This window comes from Plutella xylostella, chromosome 6 (assembly GCF_932276165.1).
Source record: "Plutella xylostella chromosome 6, ilPluXylo3.1, whole genome shotgun sequence".
Classification (NCBI taxonomy): domain Eukaryota; kingdom Metazoa; phylum Arthropoda; class Insecta; order Lepidoptera; family Plutellidae; genus Plutella; species Plutella xylostella.
The window spans coordinates 11065010-11083485 of NC_063986.1; the positions used below are offsets into that span (position 1 = coordinate 11065010).

The window sequence follows — 18476 nt, forward strand, 5'->3', positions numbered from 1 at the left end:
TTGAGGTACTAAGTTTCAGATCTGTTACATTAAATAGCCAACTATAAGGTTGCTCCAGGCTGCAGAGTGTTGTTTAAGTAAAAGGAATATGAGAATTGCTCAGAATTAGCCCCTGTGCCTACTTACCACTTTTACATCACCAAACGAACCCGTGTACCAAATGATTAATGCTGAAAAAAAACAGCTGACTTTTTTGTAATATCTACGTGTTGTGGGAGATAGGTAAATCGATTTTCCTTATAGATAGTAGGTACCAGGTATAGATGTTGTTAGTAGTCAATTATTTTCCTTTTAGATGGATTTAGATAAACTTACTAATTCATAAAAATAAAGTAAAGTGTACCTAATTAAATAAGTACTTACTAATAACTTTGTTTTATCAATGTTTATATTTGGCTATTTTCTGATTCTGTGTTTATGAAAAGATATAAGTAGTAGTGATATAGAAAATTAGCAACTACGTAGGCCTAGGTAAGTACTCAACTTATCAACCCACCTAAGTACTTACGTAGGTACCTTGTGTCAATAGAGGAAGGAGAGCGGCTATAAAGAGGAAACATCACAATACCAGCTACCACAACAATACATAATTATACATGTACTTATAGGTACCTACTATGTATAGGGTAGAATTTTATCAGTGCGATCCGGTTCCGTATCGATCTATCGATCGATTTCGTCTGGTCTATTTCTCGACGCTTAGGCAGGTTTAAGGTAGAATAAAAGGAAACATAATAATGCTGTAGTTGTATTAACAAAGGTATTTATTATCTCCACAGCAAAAAAACACAACCATACAAAAATATAAGTATGAAAAATTATATATCACTGGGTCAAAGTACTTCTGAGGATCGTGTCAGAAAATTTAAACTTAAAATGATAGGTAAATATTACTAATTATCTCTGGACTACTCTACACTTTTATAGTGTTTACATAATATATCTACTTACCTAGACTTACACTTGGTGGCTACCTATACATGATATTACCTTCCTCCGATTTACCATCAATAATTACTGAATTACAAGTTACATTGGTAAATAGAATACAGTATATATTTATAGTTTCAAAAACCGCTACTTACTTTTACTTGGCTGAAGCCCCACTGTAGGTATCAACATGGTATCAACTTCAAAACAGTAAATTAGACAGTGTGATAGGATTCAGTCTCCGACCAACTTTGTTGATCTGAGGTCTGCCCAATCAATTGTAAAACAATAGTTTATAATCATTAATTAACTCATTTTCTTCTACGACATGCACAAACTTAAATTAGTATTTCACAGCCTAGGTTTAGGTAAACATGCAGGATACCTAACTATAATTTTTCACTTAAACGATAAACAAAAAATGCAGTAGAAATATCATAAAATTATTATCTAAATCATCATAGCATGAACATCAAAGCGGCGATGGTAATATCAGGATTAATCATTTTATTTGTAAGTATGTAAAGTTTTTATATCGATCATCAAATAATCTATAATCAGTATTTAAGTAGCTGATTAATATAGTTGATTGTGTGACAAAAATAGAACTGCGTGTATTCTATTTATAAAAACGACTAATTTTAAAATGATTCAGTAGGTATGATAAAAACGTCATAGATTACTTAAATTATTAATTTGATTAGCACAATGCAGGTAAAATTTGCTAAAATACTTACCTTAAGAGTTTGAGACACCTGGATACCTATAAAATTATACCTAACTATGTCATGATGTAATTATTGATTTATTTGGCACTATTTTTAGGGGTTTAATATCTTAACCGGTCTCTTGCTGCCAAGGGACTCAAGGGAGGGCCTAACTAAACACTTATTCTGTACTCAACCTTCCTCATTCAACCACTCATGGGCAGGCAGGACGCCTTGGTTGAAAGCCTTCAGAAGACTTTTGGATACCTACACATAGGTACGAACAACTTATAATAGCCCTTAGTTTTCAGCAAAGTCTTTTGTCTGATAATAGTGGTGTCGTTGCCTTTCAGTTGTAAACTTAAAGAATTGCTCTTATAAACATGAATTACAATGATTGTAAAAACTTTATAGGCTTATTATCTAATACAACAATAAATGCAGCAATAATTATTAATTTTATTGTGAGCCTTTATGGCTTTCTATCAAGCTTCCAATTAATTGCGTCGACATCCGCCTTTTACAGTATCAATGCAGTAGGTAGTAAGTAAAACGTTTCTTTTATCCTCACTATCTAGTTACTATAACTTCTCGTCGAAAATAAGTTATGAACCAGCTACAATCTACCACAATCTAAAGCGTTTCACATTATACTTACTTAGATTCAACTGCTAACTTTTCAAGCGTACATCCATTGTATGAATTTTACCGCTATTCTGATTCGCAAATAGATGTGACACCATCACACCCAAAACAAAAACCAAACCACTCCAAACATCCACTTAACCGACTAGCTTTTCGCAGTTAATCCCTCCAAGACCGAGTAGCTTCTTCTTCAGATTAACCAGGCCGCATAAGGTCTTCTTGGCTGCAGCGACGAGACTGGGCGAGGTGGCGTAGAGAGCACTGAGAAGGGTGAGCAGGCTTGGAGCCAGGGCTGCTGAGGCGGAGACGCTGCGGTAGACAGGCCGGTTGTTGGGCTGGAGACTGCGGTAGTTCGCTTGACCGCCCACGTCTGCTGAGCTGATCAGTTTGAACTGCAGGAGAAGTGCGCTGGTTAGTGGTTATAGTGACTATTCAATGAAGTGTATTGGTCCCGGGTTCGATTCCCGGCTGGGGCAGATATTTGTTTAAACATTTGTTCTCGGGTCTTGGATATGCCCGTAAAATGGCAATAGGCCCGCCCCCTATTACATTTGGACTAACATAACACTCTGGCGAAAAGTGGGTGCAGCAATGCACCTCTGCCTACCCCGCAAGGGAGTACATTAGTACAAGGCGTGAGTGCGTGTTTTTTTTTTGTGTATTGAGAAGCTGTATTTTTGACATCAAGTATCAGAAATGCAAGGACCGCGGACCTTCGCGAAATATGATGGAGGCCTAACTTACAGTGGGTTGCATCTCTAGGGCTTCCGTTTAGCTTTATGTAATGGTGGCAGAAAATAAAATTGAAACAGTTATATTGAGAACCACCTAGGTTATTTAAGAACCACTTAGGTATGCTTGTAGTAAATTCTATAATAGTATTAGGATTAGCGATCAACACCTAGGTAAGGATTCAGTGTGTTAGCCTTGGCAGTGGACTGGAATCGAACCCAGTACCTACCTACCACGTTACATCAGCTACACCACTACAACTGTCCATGAACTTGTGTACGGAATGGAATCTATGCAACAATGGACACAAGCCATAAATTAATGGTGTTCAGCAGTTATAATACAATAAAAATATGTTAAAACTTGCCTACTTTCCGGTCATTATGATGATTTATAACTTTAAACTGCGTAAGAACTCGAAAACTAGAGTAAAAAATTATGTTGTCTTTACCGTCGACTCGCTTTGTTTCAAACCAAGATGGATTAAAAAATCTCATACTTTCTCAAGCTTCTAGTCTTCTACACACACTACTTCAGCCACCTTTCGCCAGATTATTCCAACGGGCTAAGTTGGTGTACCTAAGTGTTTGCGACTCCATTTGTCAGAACCTATCCAATCCAGGGTACAGTCAGCAAAAAAACTAAATCCGCCACCCCAGCGCAAACATTTAAATTTTATGATCTACTGAAGGTGATGTGACATAATTATATTTCTAGCTTCCCTGAAATAGGTTTCAGCCATCTGTACTGATTAGGTACCACCTAGCTTCCAAACGGGCTTTGTTTGCTTTTAATGTTTTTGACTGTATTGGTCAGAACCTATCGAGGGTACATCCATACCTGAGCATCGGAGATGGCTCGCGGCGTCTCCATCACGATCCACTGCACGGCCTCCGAGCAGCCCGGCGTGGTCAGCGAGCCCTGGTACGTGAAGAACGACGAGCGGTCCGCACCCATGATACGGCTGAGGAGGAGGTGGAGATGTAGAGCCAAATATTGGTAGGTAGTGCAGGAATAGTTATATCAAAAGGTATGCCATTTTATAGAGTTAGCTACAACACTAGGTGAAGAACGACGACCGGTCCGCGCCCAGGATTCGGCTGAGGAGGAGGGGGTATGTAGAGCGGATGGGTAATCTAGTCTATGGGGTAGGTGATGGAGTCTCAATGTGTGTACTACTATGGTCGCCCCGTACATATCATAGATATGCTTGCCAGTGGTAACAAAGGCAAAAACTTTAATGTACTTAAAACAATAATAAATACTTAGTTAAATGAAACAAAAATTTATACCTACAATATACTTAGCTACAATAATGAACTGTAAGGATATTATATACTAAGTTCAAAACACAGAAGCGGAACCGAAACTAATTATAGAGATGTCCATTTCATGTCTCATTTTCATATTTCAGTGAAATTATGTGAAATTTAATTGCATCGCTAAAATATGCACCCCTTCTGATTCAGTTAACTATTTAAGGGCCCTTACAGGGTGACGTGCCGCGCCAATTTTGGGTTTTCAATGCTCTTCACACAGCACACGCAGTGACACGCACACATGTAAGTTTGCACAGTGGGTCGATAAACTTTTACTCGCCAACTTTATTGACAATTATGTTCAAGTACATTTTGGGTGATTTTAGGGTAAGTAAGTATAATTCTTACTTACACTGGTAGGCACCAGGAAAGAGTAGAAATTAATAGGGGTGCCACTTTACTCTATACTCGGAACCCGATTAGCTTTCTCAAACAAATGTGGTATTTACTTGTAGAAAGGTAACTACAAGTATTAAAGTGTAGATAATAAGTTTCGGGCATTCTGGAGCAAACTGAACCCCGACGACAAAGCAAAGTAAATACATAGTGTCGCAAAAGGGCTATACTAAGCCAAAAGGGGATGACTCAAGGGGTCATTCTGAACAACTTTTGTTCTACGAGATTTGCAAATTCGCGAAAAAAAATATTCGTTTTCCATGGTAAAAAGTCACATGTCCAACAAAGTTAATTTCCAAAACTCGTAGAGCAAAAGTTCAGAATGACCCCCTGTCTTACTCCTTTTTACCGGACTGCCGACAGAGGAGGGTAATGTTTTTTGATTGTATGTATGTATGTTTGTCTGTTTCTTTGTTCCCTCCTGTAGCCTAAACGGCTTGATAGATTTTGATGTATGAGGTATTGTTAGAAGCGTATTGATGGCGCGATGGTTATAGGCTATGTGACGTTCCATTAAAATGAACATAGCGCCCTCTAGAGGACATAACGTGATGATCGAAAAAATAATAATTCAACTTTGCCGTGTAAGGTATCAAATGAAAGGGCTTGATTTTCACATTATAAAAATATGCATATTGAAGGTATTTAAATAACAACACCAAAATTATTGAAATAAAAAATGATCATGAACTACTGACGTAAAATTTCATAAAATAAAAACAACTAAAAAGTTACAAATAAAAAAATACAATTATAAACAAACGAAAAACCCGACTGTACGCTAAAAACATGAAAACAAGTCCCAATGTTAATGGAAAGTATCGCAGGCGGGGACCAACTTGACCGCCACTCAAGGCCGTTTTCTAAGTAACATTCAGCTAAATGGTGAACCCTTTGCTGGTCCCCGCCTACGATACTTTCCATTAACATTGGGACTTGTTTTCATATTTTTAGCGTGCAGTCGGGTTTTTTGTTTGTTTATAATTTGTTTAGTACTATATACCGCTTTTTCAATACCTGTAAGTACGGTGGCCTGCGCCTAAAAATATACAGGCGGAGTTTTTAAAATAGCGATCTCAAGCTCACATGCTGCTCAAGCACATCCACATAAACACCACTGCTACACACATCACACACAACACGTCCCTGGATTTATAACAGATGTAGCTGGTCCCTTCATCATCAGGGATCGCTATTTTAAAAACTCCGCCTGTATACTTTTAGGCGCAGGCCACCGTAAATGTACATTTTTTGGTAGCAGCATAATATTTTTACTTAATTTTAGGGTTTCGAACGTCAAAAGAAAAAAAGCAACCGTTATAGGATCTTTTTGTTGTCCGTCTGTCACCGCCCTTTTTCTCAGAAACGGGTAAAGATATCAAGCTGATATTTCGCATAGATGGGGAGTAACCCAAAAAAAATATTATGGTACTCCCTGTCCCACAAAAGTAAATTGGGGCTTATATTTTTTCCAGTTATTTTGATGTGTATCCTTTTTTTTTCTTTGATGTTTTGTATAAGTATGTGTTTGTTTTCTTTAAATCTGTATTTTTTTTTGTTGTTGCTGTCTATGTGTCGAATAAATGTATCTTTATCTTCAAATCACGCCATCTATCGTTTGTTTTTTTTGTGGCTACTGTCTATAGAAGAAATTCCGTCATTGAAAATTTTGCGTTACGAATTTATTTTTATTTATTTTATTTTTATTTTTACATTTTCGTGGAGAACCAACAGCATTTTGTTAATAAATAATTATTACTTATGAACACATAACAACTTGATGCCATTAACAGAATGAACTTAGTAAACCCAGTAAACCTAACACATCCAGAGGAAAAATAAAATCTCTTTCTCTCTCTCTGAAAAACATACTTAATAGCCCAAACTCGATGCTTTTAGCTATTAACATCTTTGAAATAAAATTGAGCCACCACCGTGTTACTGCCCTCATCAGATCCTCACGAGACCATACCTCAACCAGCACCAAGAGACTGTATTTTTGATCCCTAACCTAATGTTCGTGCGTATTGTCATCACTTAGATCCATTCGCTATATTCCTGCTCCTCATCAGACCTTTACGACACTGTAATGTCACGAGAATATTGCACACTATCTAATTTAATTTAATGTATTGAATATACTGAAAGAATTATGCTTCCTCAATTTCAAATCAAATTACGTTGGTCTCATAAAAGTTGAAAAAGTGCAATGACAACCAATGTGCAGTGATTTTGTATCTGTACACGATAAGATCGCGAGCTGTCAGTGCTGCCTAAACCGACGTGACCCTTCTTTGGAGGCCAGCGGCCAACTGAGTCAAACGTCACTTGTGTTTATGATTTTATAACACAGAAAGCCGCCATAGATATTTGTATGAAGATTTGAGGGAAAAAAATTGCTCAAGTTTGGGATTAATTTACACAAAATAAGTGTGTGTTTATTAAAAAACAAGGTATTTAGCGCCTAGTCCAGGCCTTTAACTTTATAATATGATAAAAATCATATGAAATCTCTTGATGATTACGACACAGTTGTTACAATACGGGAGTGTCATTTACTGGTTTTTCGTCATATTCTGAATTTAATTTACAGTTATCCATAAGCTTTTACTTAAATTCGAATGATTCAGCACCTAGCTAGACTCTTCGACTACCGGTGTGATTTTTTTCAAGGCTGTAGAGCATCATTTACTACATAATTCTATGACAATGCCAACCCTCGATTGCCTATTGCCGACCCTTAACAACAATTATTCGTAACTTCGTAAGTAACTAGGTATATGAAAACTTTAAGAAAAAGCTTGATTATTTTCATACTAAGGTACCACAGAAAGTTACACAGGCAGACAACTACAACATATGTTCACATAGGACCCATACTGTATACTTACTTCAAGTCAATGATGTCGGCACTAGTGGGCTCGTTCTCCGTGAAGTTCATGATGCCCGGGATCATCGGCATCAGCTCCTCCAGGGCGTCGCCGCTGTCGGGGCTCTTCTCCACCTGATGATGAATAGCATGGTTTATATTGTGGTGACTTTACTTTTTAACATGATCAAATAATAGGGGTCCAAGGATGGAGCCTTGAGGAACACCTCTATATTAACTGGATTCGACAATGAAGTATGGATTTCCCCGTTGTTAAGGCTCGCACTAAATAAAAGGGCCGCTGTCAGGGCTCTTCTCCACCTGAGGAGAAGTAGCATGCGTAAGGTATTGTGGTGACATTACTTTTTATCAGGATCAATAACAGGAGTACAAGGATGGATAGCCTTGAGGGACTCTTATGGTTAGGGGATGTGAAAATGAAGCATGGGTGTTCTCGTTTTTAGGGTTCCGTAGCCAAAATGGCAAAAACGGAACCCTTATAGTTTCGTCATGTCCGTCTGTCCGTCTGTCCGTCTGTCCGTCTGTCACAGCCGATTTACTCGGAAACTATAAGTACTACAGTGATGAAATTTGATGGGAATATGTGTTGTATGAACCGCTACAAAAATATGACACTAAATAGTAAAAAAAAGAATTGGGGGTGGGGCCCCCCATACATGTAACTGAGGGACGAAATTTTTTTTTTCGATGTACATACCCGTGTGGGGTATCAATGGAAAGGTCTTTTAAAATGATATAAAGTTTTCTAAAAAACATTTTTCTTAAAGTGAACGGTTTTTGAGATATCAGCTCTCAAAGTCGTAAAAAGTATGTCCCCCCCCCTCTATTTTTATAACTACGTGGTATAAAATTCTAAAAAAAATAGAGGTGATGCATGCTAATTAACTCTTTCAACGATTTTTGGTTTGATCAAAGTATCTCTTATAGTTTTTGAGATAGGTTGATTTAACTGTAATTGCTGCTACGGAACCCTTTGTGCGCGAGCCCGACTCGCACTTGGCCGGTTTTTACTAAATAAGGCTCATACTTTAAGGGCCCGGAAAAATTGCCCTGAACTAGGGTGGATTAATAATTATGTCTGTCACTACTTTTATCCTGAAACCATGGGGAAATCTTTTAGCTTTGATTTACTACTAACCTTGTACAGAACTCCTATGACAGCAAGACCATCCCGCTTCTGTAGCGCTTCTTCAATGCTTAGCCCCGTCCTCGCGTGGACGAAGTGGATCTCCAGGGGGTACCTGCATACACGCGCATACTATTAATAAATTTAATAATACATTTTTTTTATTAAAGGTTCAATTGCTTGCATAGCGGCAAGTGATTCGCGGCCGAACGCTGTGTGCTATCAGCTGGAGATACAGGCTTTACGGGCCCAGGAACTTAATATATTGAATGCTGAGGTCAGGCTGTTGTGGAAGAGGCCAGTATGACAAGGAATGATACTCACTTGATGCCATCCACAGCATGTTCAGACAGCCAGTGCAGGTGGAACTGTAAGAAGGTGTAGTTGCCCTGCAGGGGACCTCCAGACAGCGTCGGCGCTGGCCCTCCAGGCACCGCGTTCCATTTCACTGTGCGAAGACCAAACCAATTAGAAATTATATGAGATAGATGAATATGCGAGGCAAGTAGGAAAATTTAACATCAGATGTTTTACCACATGTTTTAAGGGATGCATGCAGTCGCAGAATAATAATGATGCAGTGCCTGCCTATCCACCAGAAATTTGCTATGCTGCGTTTCTTTGATATCCACCAATAATCATATTCATTGGTTCTCATAGTAGCACATCACTGGTAAGACGGATGTAAGTATAGGCATTAGACACTCTATCCTCCTGACCCCGAGAGGAATAAATGTACCTATACACTGTTATTAAATTTAAAAAAAAATAAAAAAAAATACTACTGAACTGTTTTGTCACTTTGTCAAAGAACAAATTGTTTAAGGAATAGGTACTTTATAAAACTTTAAAGGAATAACAGGGATACTCCATAAAACTTTTAATATAGGTATTTTTAAACTATATATTATATTTTTTTTCAATGTCCTACTCATAGCACGCCAGGTGTCAGGAGGCTATAACTTATACACCTTGGTCGGTGCTCATTTATGTAAGTATGGCTACTTTGCTAGTCTACAAAATGTAAACATTTTTTTATGAACGTTATTTACTTGACGTAAGTAAGTACCTACTGACTTTACAATACAGTATGTGTACACTTCCATCTAGAGTAAAAAGTGTTTGAAGCTGGACAGGATAACATCATGCACACAAGCAGCATGCAGCGATTGGACGTGTCAATACAGTCATAAATAAATTGGATTTGATGTCCGGATCTGAATGTATGAAAGATGGAAGTACTTTTATTTTACTTACACAGGTAAGTATAGGTAGTTAGACATATAGGTTATGATTTTATGATATGACTATAATGAAACAAGAAATATATACTTAAGTAGCAAAAGGTATTACCACAATTACATACTATCATGTAGGTACTTACACAGATAGAAAACGTACTAAATGCAAATTGAAGCTATTTTTTATATCATTCACTATGTTCGAGCATTACCAAAAAAATATTAAAAATAAAAATGGACATAAAACACAAAGAAATTACTAGTCATTATTAAATTTCATTGTTAGTTCACTCATTTCGAGTAATATCAAGCTATTGTTATTAGGTATATGAGTTACGTAAATAGGTAAGTAGTTACTATAATAGTAGAGCTATCTTGAATTTAACATTAGGTATACCTACCGAGTCGTGATCATAGTTAAATAGGTCGAAGTTAATTTTGAACCTTAACTTACCTGCGTAAAAAAACATTAACACAATGGGTAGGTGCTAGGTAGGCATGGCATACAGGTAGCTGTATTTGATACCTAGGTATGTAGTTGTAAGTACCTAAGTAAGTACATAAAATATAATATCACCCAAGACTAACCTCTACAACCGAAACACCTTGTGTAAGTAAGGATGTACTAATTTTATACTTAAGTACTATAAAAAACATAAAAGCAAAAACCACCAACTTTTAGTCAAGATTTTATCAGTTTTTTTGTTTTTGTTTAAAAACTGTAATTTTTGTTCCTAAAGGGAGGAGTTTAATAGCGTGCGTACGCATAATGAGGGGTTATTGCTCAGATGAAGAATACAATATCAAGATATAGTTAAGTACTTACCTACTTGTAATTAAGTACCTACTTCAAAAATTCAGTGAGGGTTGATGAAAAGCACTTGTTCAGTATCCATAAAAATGCGTAACGTCTACGTGACTTTTTTTACCGTTTGTAGGTCTTATAGATTCTATTCTATTCCCTAAACCCTACTTAATTGTTTTTATTTAGAGCACTGTTAAGTTACATTGCATTAGCATTAGGTTAACTTAGATATTTTTATGTATTCCCTAAATCCTAGCAACGTAGCAACCCCAATTTAAGTACCAAATTATTATCTTCCTCGTAAACCCCTTACAACGCTCTTCTGCAAGTGCTCAAGTCAACACAAAGGATTTCTCTGATAATGGGATGAGACAGTCAAGAAGTGGACAATCAAGTCTCAAAATATCATCGATCGACCATGATCTTCAGATATGCCCGTAACTCACTCGAAAAATGAATAATTACTTGGTAAACCGACTAGTTGAGCAACAAATCCAGTGTCAGATCATCCTTTTATTGGATGTAATTTTTCTGACCTTAATAAAATGGGCCACACCTTTGTACTTTTGTTGGTGGTTAGTAATCGTATCCTCCTTATTGTAAAGGACGTAAGGTCTCCATTACAGTGCTCTGATAGGTGATATCATGTGCTTTATACCCTACCTGTGACCATGACTGAGATCGGGCAATGACTGTTTGATGTCTATTATATTGAGGGGACAATCTATGATCCAGAAATTTCTGCTGACGATTCATTGATGGTCGATCTATGTATCTAACCTGGGATGTTGCAAACGTCCGTCCCATTTACTTTTGCTGTGATCTGAGGTGCTCTAATTCTTCTCTCAGTTCATGAAATTATCGCGCACGCACTGCCACTGACTTACTGTATGGGCCAGTTTCATTTTCAATAACTCTATCTACCTATGACTGGTAATGGTATTTTTGTATGATTTTGACAGTCTACTTTGTTATTACAGTATGAAAGCTACTACCAGTGATCAGCAGATAAGCAATACTGTCTGCTCCATTCGCTCAATTAGTACCTACTTAAGTAGCTCTTCACTTTTGTCAAACTCACAAACCGTCAATGTTCCATACTCATGCTCACAATTTGTGAGTTTGACTAGGTACAGAATTGTAGAGCTACTTAGGTAATGAAGCTGAAGGTACAGGGTCCATATTATCCTACGTTCGCTAGACAGCCAGTGCATCACTCACGCGTATGCCCATTATTGACAGCGCTGACGTCGACAGCTCCGTACCCCCTGAACTGCAGCGGGGAGCGGATGACGGCTCCTGCCTTGTCCTATAGTAGATCTACATAAGGAAGTGCATCACTCACGAGTATGTCCATTATTGACAGCGCTGACGTCCACGGTTCCATACCCCCTGAACTGCAGCGGGGCGCGGATGACGGCGCCCCCGTGGTCCGCCACGGCCGCCGCGGTGACGATGTTGATGGGCAACTGCTGCCCACCAATGATGATATCACCTGTCATACTGCCAGTCATCGGTAGATCGGTGGTACACTCAGGTCCACGTTGCTCTACAGTAGATCTATACTAGACACACAGTGCATCACTCACGCGTATGTCCATTATTGACGGCGCTGACGTCGACAGCCCCGTACCCCCTGAACTGCAGCGGGGAGCGGATGACGGCGCTCCCGTGGTCCGCCACCGCCGCCGCGGTGACGATGTTGATGGGCGACTGCTGCGCACCGCTGGTGCACGCGCCCGGCCAGGAGGGCTCGTCTGGAAGAAATGGAGACTTAAGTAGGTATACTTAAGGTAAACGTCGGGAGCGGTGGTAGCTCACTCGGTTAAGCGCCCGCTTCTCACGCCAGAGATGCGGGTTCGAATCCCAGCGCTGGCATATACCAATGAGTTGTACAATGTTTATCATCGCTCTTACGGAGACGGAAAACATCGTGAGGAAACCTGCACATCTAGACTTAGCACATCTAGATATGTGAATCGACCAACCCGCAGTGGACCAGCGTGGTGGGAAATGGTCCAAGGCAGTTTATACCTTGGGGATATGCACAAAGGTGCAGGTACTTGCACCCCCACAGAGAATAGGATAGAATAGAATAGCCTTTTTGGAAATTTTCAGCAGAAGTACCCAAGGGCATACTGATGATGATACTTTCCGCGATAAGCCTACGATAGTTTTTTCCAGAATCAGGGTAGCAAGTTGCAACCGTGTAACTACTGCAGTAGTACGAGGAAACCTGTGCAGTGCAACAAAACATGTGCCCTCGTAACAATGACAGAAATTACATCTACCTGCGTGAAGTTAGCAGCCTAAAGTTAGCAGCCTATGAATATGCGACCAAATTAAGATGGTCACTTCACTCATCCTGTTCTTATTCAATTAAAACGTATGCAAAGGCTTACGTTGTGTATAGTAGTAGTACTATATGCTAATAAAAATTTAATACAAACCAATATTGACAAAATTACCATAATTCTAACTTATTTAAATTAAAGTCAGCAGCCTAAATGGTCCATTTGTATGGAGACACCTGGAAGTTGTCCAGATGCCAGCATCTCACCTAGTTTATTTTGTGTGTTGTTTCATAAGAAAAGGCTGACAGAAGTTTCATCAACATTGAAAGAGGATAACAGGGGTAACGGGACGAAAGAATGAAATAAAAAGTTAGCAGCCTAAATGGTGAATTTGTATGGGGGCACCTGGAAGTCGTCCAGATGCCAGCATCTCACCTAGTTTATTTTGTGTATATTCCCATAAACAAAGGCTGACAGAAGTTTCATCAACATTGAAAGAGGATAGCAGGGGTAGCCGGGCCACTTTATAACAGATTTTGGTGGAAATACGTCATTTTGTATGGAGACACCTGTAAGTTGTCCAGATGCCAGCATCTCACCTAATTTATTTTGTGTGTTGTTTCATAAGAAAAGGCTGACAGAAGTTTCATCAACATTGAAAGAGGATAACAGGGGTAACGGGACGAAAGAATGAAATATAAAGTTAGCAGCCTAAATGGTGACTTTGTATGGGGGCATACTAGGTGAGATGATGGCATCTGGACAACTTCCAGGTGTCTCCATACAAAATGACGATTTTTCACCAAAATCAGTTATAAAGTGGCCCGGCTACCCCTGCTATCCTCTTTCAATGTTGATGAAACTTCTGTCAGCCTTTTTTATGAAACAACACACAAAATAAACTAGGTGAGATGCTGGCATCTGGACAACTTCCAGGTGTCTCCATACAAAATGACGATTTCCACCAAAATCAGTTATAAAATGGCCCGGCTACCCCTGCTATCCTCTTTCAATGTTGATGAAACTTCTGTCAGCCTTTGTTTATGGGAATATACACAAAATAAACTAGGTGAGATGCTGGCATCTGGACGACTTCCAGGAGCCCCCATACAAAGTCACCATTTAGGCTGCCAACTTTTTATTTCATTCTTTCGTCCCGTTACTCCTGTTATCCTCTTTCAATGTTGATGAAACTTCTGTCAGCCTTTTCTTATGAAACCACACACAAAATAAACTAGGTGAGATGCTGGCATCTGGACAACTTCCAGGTGTCTCCATACAAAATGACGATTTTCCACCAAAATCAGTTATAAAATGGCCCGGCTACCCCTGCTATCCTCTTTCAATGTTGATGAAACTTCTGTCAGCCTTTTTTTATGAAACAACACACAAAATAAACTAGGTGAGATGCTGGCATCTGGACGACTTCCAGGTGCCCCCATACAAAGTCACCATTTAGGCTGCTAACTTTATATTTCATTCTTTCGTCCCGTTACCCCTGTTATCCTCTTTCAATGTTGATGAAACTTCTGTCAGCCTTTTTTTATGAAACAACACACAAAATAAATTAGGTGAGATGCTGGCATCTGGACGACTTTTAGATGCCCCCATACAAAGTCACCATTTAGGCTGCTAACTTTATATTTCATTCTTTCGTCCCGTTACCCCTGTTATCCTCTTTCAATGTTGATGAAACTTCTGTCAGTCTTTTCTTATGAAACAACACACAAAATAAACTAGGTGAGATGCTGGCATCAGGACAACTTCCAGGTGTCTCTATATAAAATGTCGTTTTTCCACCAAAATCAGTTATAAAGTGGCCCGGCTACCCCTGCTATCCTTTTTCAATGTTGATGAAACTTCTGTCAGCCTTTGTTTATGGGAATATACACAAAATAAACTAGGTGAGATGCTGGCATCTGGACAACTTCCAGGTGTCTCCATACAAAATGACGATTTTCCACCAAAATCAGTTATAAAATGGCCCGGCTACCCCTGCTATCCTCTTTCAATGTTGATGAAACTTCTGTCAGCCTTTGTTTATGGGAATATACACAAAATAAACTAGGTGAGATGCTGGCATCTGGACGACTTCCAGGTGCCCCCATACAAAGTCACCATTTAGGCTGCTAACTTTTTATTTCATTCTTTCGTCCCGTTACTCCTGTTATCCTCTTTCAATGTTGATGAAACTTCTGTCAGCCTTTTCTTATAAAACCACACACAAAATAAACTAGGTTAGATGCTGGCATCTGGACAACTTCCAGGTGTCTCCATACAAAATGACGATTTTCCACCAAAATCAGTTATAAAATGGCCCGGCTACCCCTGCTATCCTCTTTCAATGTTGATGAAACTTCTGTCAGCCTTTGTTTATGGGAATATACACAAAATAAACTAGGTGAGATGCTGGCATCTGGACGACTTCCAGGTGCCCCCATACAAATTCACCATTTAGGCTGCTAACTTTTTTTTTCATTCTTTCGTCCCGTTACCCCTGTTATCCTCTTTCAATGTTGATGAAACTTCTGTCAGCCTTTTCTTATGAAACCACACACAAAATAAACTAGGTGAGATGCTGGCATCTGGACAACTTCCAGGTGTCTCCATACAAATGACGATTTTCCACCAAAATCTGTTATAAAGTGGCCCGGCTACCCCTGCTATCCTCTTTCAATGTTGATGAAACTTCTGTCAGCCTTTTCTTATAAAACAACACACAAAATAAACTAGGTGAGATGCTGGCATCTGGACAACTTCCAGGTGTCTCCATACAAATGGACCATTTAGGCTGCTGACTTTAATTTAAATAAGTTAGAATTATGGTAATTTTGTCAATATTGGTTTGTATTAAATTTTTATTAGCATATAGTACTACTACTATACACAACGTAAGCCTTTGCATACGTTTTAATTGAATAAGAACAGGATGAGTGAAGTGACCATCTTAATTTGGTCGCATATTCATAGGCTGCTAACTTTAGGCTGCTAACTTCACGCAGGTATTACATCTTACCTAGGAACATAATTATCACTTATTTATTTCTATCAATCATTATAACCTACTATTAAAACAGTTACAATTTTTTCTCTACATTTCACATGCAATTTGTTATTTAATTATTTACTTATGTAAATTCGTTATTTACACGTGGGTGAGACATTTGAGTGCTACCACATTGTAATTAAATTAATTCTCACAATAACTACTTAGTTCCTGAATTTATTGATATTGCCTAAAAGGTGAGAAAGTTTTGGGTGCAGAAAACATTGAACCATCTTTAAGAATATATTTTTTATATGGTATTTGAATCGCCGATTCTTATCGATTCTTACAGACAGATAGACGGACGTCATTGTGATGTAGCTAATTTGATTGTTATCAATACTGTAGTTACGTATGTAATTATTTAATTTAAGATATGGTGTTGCAAACCGAAAAATGACCCAATAAACCTTATAAATCAGTTACGAGAATCAGTAACGACTACGACTATCAAACAAATATCACACGACAGTAAGCTTCTTAGCGAATTTATAGGTAAGTACCTACATAGAACACAATTTGAAAAGTTTTTCTGATTCAGATTACCTACAGATAATTATGTAGGTAAGTATTTCATGAACTAGTGGCAAAAAGATGGTTGATAAATCGATAATGCATTTTATATTAATTTAGATTTTTGATAAGGTTTCGTTACATTGATTTCAAAGATAATTTCCCTTTGATTTGAGGCTAATGAAGCATACGTCAAGAAGGTACTAGAAAGAAAGAACAGAAGTTTGTAATACTATCGTACCTTTGATTATATTGTGTATAATCAAAGTATCGTACATACTCACTTGGTATCTTGATGATCAAATTATATTCATTTTCATATCTGCTTGGTAATTTCATCAGCCTGCATTGAAAAGGTTTTGCCGCAGTATTACACAGAGATAGAAAGATATTATAGCTCTTGCTACAAAAAATATAGGTGTCATGTATCTTTGTCTGTGACTTCGAAACTGTATACCTCGGTTTTTGTATGCAACAAGCTACAATTTAAAACCTACCTCCTGAATATTTCATGATATAAGTATGCTAAAAAAATATATATATATAATTTTCAGAGGGTGGTGAAATCAATTTTGTTGGCAGGGAATTTAGTTTAAATTTAAGTTTTGGATTTAGACATATAAGTAATACTTAGACTTACTTACTTATGTAAATAAGGATAAATTTGGCTAGTGAAGCTGAAGCTCTTTATACGAGTATTTTAATCTTTTTTTACTAACCTGCGTACGACCATGCCGATGTGCGTGCTTGGTGAGTCAGATCTGGAATAAAACATATACGTAGGTACTAATTAGCTTAGCAAAATAATTATAACATTAAAAACTTATATGCATCAGGGCAAGGGTATGTCTTCTCTAAATTAGAGTGATTTAACTTTACTTATACAATTATTAAATAGCTCCACATATAAACCGGGATAACGAATAGATCTTAAGAGAAATCTCCATGTTTAATTTCTTTTATATTGTATAGACGTAACTACCACGGTTTTTTTCAAACTATAATATCTTCCGTGTTTTATACTTATTTATAGGATAGTCATAATGTTTAAAAGGTTAGTGAAGAGGTAATTAAAATAATTTAATACAAAGGAACTAGATATGCGTGAACTTTGCATAAATTACACGAGATGACGCAGCCAGGTGCGTGCTGCGTGAATTCACCAGTTTTTATAAAATTCTGATCTAGTTTTTTTAAACAAATATTTTATAAGTTTATTTTACTAAACAATTTAGAAAAATAAGATCTTTTGTAAATGAATTATGATTATTTATAATAATAAATAAGAGTATTTTGGTGCAGTTAATTAAGTAGATCATTCTAAAACCGATTTCAGATTTTTCAAAAATAAACTTATGTTTCTAGCAATATCTAAGTAAATACAGTAAATAGAGAAAATCGAGTACCTTGAATTTATTCAGAATTTTGAAAACCATACACTTACCTATAAATGAAGATAAAATCACAGGTAACACTATAAATGCAAACATTTTGAACTTATTTATTTAAATCGGAGTCCGACTAGAAAACAATTACACAAAAAAACCTAAAACTAACTCCGGTTCGTGAACCGCGCGTTTTATGACTAAAGAAAATTTAGTAGCGGCACTATTTTTATTTTGATTCATAAGTTTTGTTATCGGGGTGTTGTTTTTTTCTTTTTTTATTGTTGTCGCGGTGTCAGCGTCAGCGGCGGGCGGCCGCGCGGCGCTCTCGGACACATTGCCGGCCCGGGCACTCGGCCGGGCGGGCGCTTCGGGGCTCCGGGGGCTGCGGCCTCTAGGACACACGTGAGGCCAATTTAATCCGCAAGGACCTTTAGATTGACGGAG

At 37.9% G+C, this 18476-nt stretch overlaps 1 protein-coding gene across 1 annotated transcript; it reads right to left on the bottom strand.

Annotated features, from left to right (window-relative positions):
• Positions 1-741: 741 nt before the first annotated feature.
• Positions 742-18372, bottom strand: LOC105388492 (carbonic anhydrase). Its single transcript, XM_038119920.2, has 8 exons — positions 18089-18372; positions 17364-17405; positions 12381-12548; positions 9070-9193; positions 8758-8860; positions 7621-7733; positions 3855-3978; positions 742-2674 (listed from the first exon to the last, which is right to left on the bottom strand). Exons 1-8 carry the CDS (start codon positions 18132-18134, stop codon positions 2420-2422), a joined length of 975 nt encoding a protein of 324 aa, XP_037975848.2. The 5' UTR covers positions 18135-18372; the 3' UTR covers positions 742-2419.
• Positions 18373-18476: the final 104 nt, after the last annotated feature.

Excerpts from the sequence above, each read along its gene's own strand:
- LOC105388492 (XM_038119920.2), bottom strand. The coding sequence starts at position 18,134 with ATGTTTGCATTTATAGTGTTACCTGTGATTTTATCTTCATTTATAG. Across the intron at positions 9,194-12,380 it reads CGTCAATAATGGACATACGC|TGAAATGGAACGCGGTGCCT; the intron begins GTGAGTGATGCA and ends GTCTTCGCACAG. Across the intron at positions 8,861-9,069 it reads CATGCTGTGGATGGCATCAA|GTACCCCCTGGAGATCCACT; the intron begins GTGAGTATCATT and ends GCGTGTATGCAG.